At 35.1% G+C, this 3705-nt stretch overlaps 1 protein-coding gene across 1 annotated transcript; it reads right to left on the bottom strand.

Moving 5' to 3' along the window:
• Window positions 1-939: 939 nt before the first annotated feature.
• LOC142635823 (uncharacterized) lies at window positions 940-1878 on the bottom strand. The gene has a single exon (XM_075809896.1). It carries the CDS (start codon window positions 1876-1878, stop codon window positions 940-942), a length of 939 nt encoding a protein of 312 aa, XP_075666011.1.
• Between the last annotated feature and the right edge of the window lie 1827 nt (window positions 1879-3705).

The following is a 3705-nucleotide window of genomic DNA, read 5'->3' as shown; positions in this document are numbered from 1 at the left end:
GTCGGTTGGTACCATCATTCACACTAATACAGCATCTCTTAAAATTATTCACTTTTCTTTATGATTTGATAATTGGTGAAGGTATATATGAATCATGGATGGTACTATTGAAAATACTTTAAAACGCAACTTAAACTACAAAATTTTTAGCTTAAAATTATCTAATTGAGATAGCATGTTAAAACCACTGGTTAAGAGGTTATTATGTGGTCCTAACTTTTAATTAATTAAAATCTTAGTAAAATATGAGTATATTTGTGAGCTCATAACAAGCTTAATAGCAAGTTTATAAATGAGCTAAGACTCAACTTATTTTGTAATGAGCCTTAATCTTCACAGGCTTGTTCATAAACAAATTTCTTATGCTTGGACGCAACACTTTTATTAAACAAATCTAAAACTAAGACTTAAGCCTGATTTGTTTATAAACAAACAAATATTAATGAGCTCTTTATCAAAACAAACTTGATTGTTTAAGAATGGCCTAGCGCATTTACGGCCCTAAATTAATCAATATTACGCTATTTAAAATTTTAAATGGTGTGTCAATTTGTGTATTATTAGATCCAGAAAATACATTTTTATGTTTGTGAAATGGACTATTATGAAATGAAGAATATCAGTGAATACAGGGAATCAGTATTTGGTGTATCATACTATCATGCATGCATCACAAGGATACAGACTTCTTATTGATCAAATATATATTTAATCATATAATTTTAAACATTTTACTGCATCTAACACTGTAATATCAGGTTCAATTCCTCCAAATTTCAAACATCATTGTAGTGAACCTTGAAACTGGAAATACACAACTCAAACAGAAATATGATTATTAGTTTATTACAAAGCAAGATAGATTAGTCCAAGCGAGGGAAAAGAAGAAGGAAATGAAACATGATCTTTTACATTGCACAGAGAAATATCCTTCCTTTCTTAGGGTATATCTGCACTAATTTGTTCGGCAGTGGATAGTTTAGTGTATTCCAAGCTCTCAATCTCTTTTTCTCCCAGGTTATTCTTGCACTCATAGTAGAAGACAGTGAACGCCATGAATGCAAACATCTTGATCAGCCACAAACAATTGAGCATAACTAACACAACAGATACTCTAATTGTTGTTGATTTTTCGCTGTTGGCCAACCTAAAACCCGGAATCAAAACCAAGGATGGTATTCCAAACACAATATTCAGAAAAAACCCACTTAACTTAAAGCCCTTTACTAGCACTGCAGCCCTTCCTAGTGCATCAATTCCACATTTTTCTTCTAGTACTGACACCACAAATGCTAAATTCCAAACAACAGCCAAGTAACTAAGGAAAACCACTGCTGGAATGAAAATTATGATTTCAGATAAAGTAACATGATCTGGAAAAATCAGCACCAAGGGAACGAGAGTTGCCCATGTTAGGAAACAATAGCCTAACTCGAACAAAGTTAAGTAAAAAAAAGTAATGAGGGGTCTTTTCCATGATTTCACTACTCTCAATAGTAATTCTTTGATGGATATGTCTATTCCTCTATGTGCTACCCCTGATGCTAAGATTGTGGTTGCAGCACAGAATAAGGATGTGACATAGGTGGTAACAATGAAAATCCATTCCAACTCAGCAAAGACTTGGATATCATGCCGCACAGCAGTGACAAGCTTTGCAAATTCAGAGGTACCCGGAGTTGTGAGCTGTAGGAAGGCGGCGTTAGTGATAAGATCTTTGAGCAATGGTTTAATGGAGAAAGTGTTTGCCAAGAAGAGCAATGAGTGAAGAGAAAGGATGAGTAAGGTGATGGAAGCCATGAGCTTCCCATGTTTTAAGAAATTTTTGAGGGATTCTCTAAGAATTGCCACAAAACCAAAATGTGTATACAACTCCATGGTGCTAGCTAGGGAGGTTTGATATTTGATACACTATGCGATAGGGAAAAGGGACAAGGTAGAGGCTGCTTATATAACAATGTAATTATGGCAATTTGAATTAGTTTATTTCTACTATATTGTATTAAAATAGCGAATAAAAGTCTCTTCATGGAATTGACTCCTATGCATTCTTTAAGGTGAGAGGATAAGAAGAAACTTGTTACCAAGAAATTTAAAAAAATATCATATAACCTAACAGTGACATTTTGATTGCATCTCATATTAAAAAGCCCTTAAATGGCAATATATTTACTGTATGCATATATATATAAATATATGTTGTAAAAAAAAAAAAAAGTGTCAGCAGCCACTTTTGTTGACTTTTCCACGAAGCCAATTATGTGAGCTTCCTTCCTTTCCTTACAATTATTTTGCCGTATCTCTTGCTTTAAGATCACATAATTGGCTAGGTGGAAAAGTCAACAAAAGTGGCTGCTGACACTTTTTTTTTTTTTTACAACATATATATATATATATATGCATATATCTATCTTTAATCATCCCACCCATCTTTACGTTGAAACCATTCTTCATCAACATCTGCATCTGGATAATGATTATGATAGTAAGGGTCATCATAGCCAAATAAAGGTTTAGGCATCTCCCAATGGTCTTCATGTGGCCATTGCTGTCTGCAAACATCTGGGTCGGCTGGTACTATGTCTGGGAAGATTCCCTGATTGAGAGATTCTGCCATTGTGAGGGAATAGTGACAAGATATCCAAGACACGTCCACATAGGTGTGAAGAGTACCATCAGCATTAGTCACCCAACGTATATCTGAAGGGTGGAGGATTCCTTATCCTTGAACATTATTTTTGGAATTTAGCTTGGCTACTATGCATACAGAAGAAATTTTGCTACTAAAACGGGGGTGATCTATCTTGGGATACTTGAACCATTGGCCATTATGAGCATCATTTTTCAAAATTTCAGACTAGAATTTGTGAAAATATTTATTTTCACGAGGGAAAATGTATAAGTAAAATTCTGGTTCGAAATGGAGGCATAAGTAGTACTTATTGAGTAAGTACCACATGTAGAGGTAGTGTACCACAATCCAATTTGTTAGCCAAAATACAAATGGAGTTTTCCATGGTTGCTCAATGTCTGGGAAAAGGGCAAGGAAATGACGTTGGTGTTCTTTGAGATAATCATGGAAGACTCTAATGATTCTTTTTGATCTGGCTTGAAGGGTCAAGATTTTTATTTGGTCTTTTATTTCTGGAGGAAGTGTTTCTATCATCTTAAGGATATCATTAGGGGCTGCAGTAGAAGGGCCTGAGGATGAGGATGGATCTGTTATTGGATATACACATAAAGTTGGAGGAATTATTGTGGTATGAAGGACTGGAGACTTTCTAGAAAGGTAATCAGTGATAAGGTTATCTATGCCTTTGATGTGTTTGACTTGGAAAGACCATTGTGAAAACCAATTTGACCATCTGAGTAACTGAGGATGTGGGAGCATTTTTTTTTTGAATTGGAGCATTTTAGGAAAAGAGGACATATCCATTTCTACAAGAAAGTTGCGGCCAAGGAGGTGAAACTGGAACTTTTCAATTCCATGTTTGACTGCCAGGATTTCTTTGAAAGTAGAATGGTAATGAAGCTCTGAAGGCTTGAATGCACCACTTTTATATCCACAAATATTTCTTTTGCCATTAATTTCTTCAAAGAGAGCTGCTGCCCAATACTCATCACTTGCATCTGTTTGTAGAACTCGTTTGCCTGTTCCCGGAATCTGCAAAGGGGGAAGTTTTTCTGCTAATTTTTTCAATTGTT

This window comes from Castanea sativa, chromosome 1 (assembly GCF_040712315.1).
Source record: "Castanea sativa cultivar Marrone di Chiusa Pesio chromosome 1, ASM4071231v1".
NCBI classification, from domain to species: Eukaryota; Viridiplantae; Streptophyta; class Magnoliopsida; order Fagales; family Fagaceae; genus Castanea; species Castanea sativa.
Note: the sequence above shows the minus strand (reverse complement) of the source record. Positions and strands in the feature narration are given on the sequence as shown.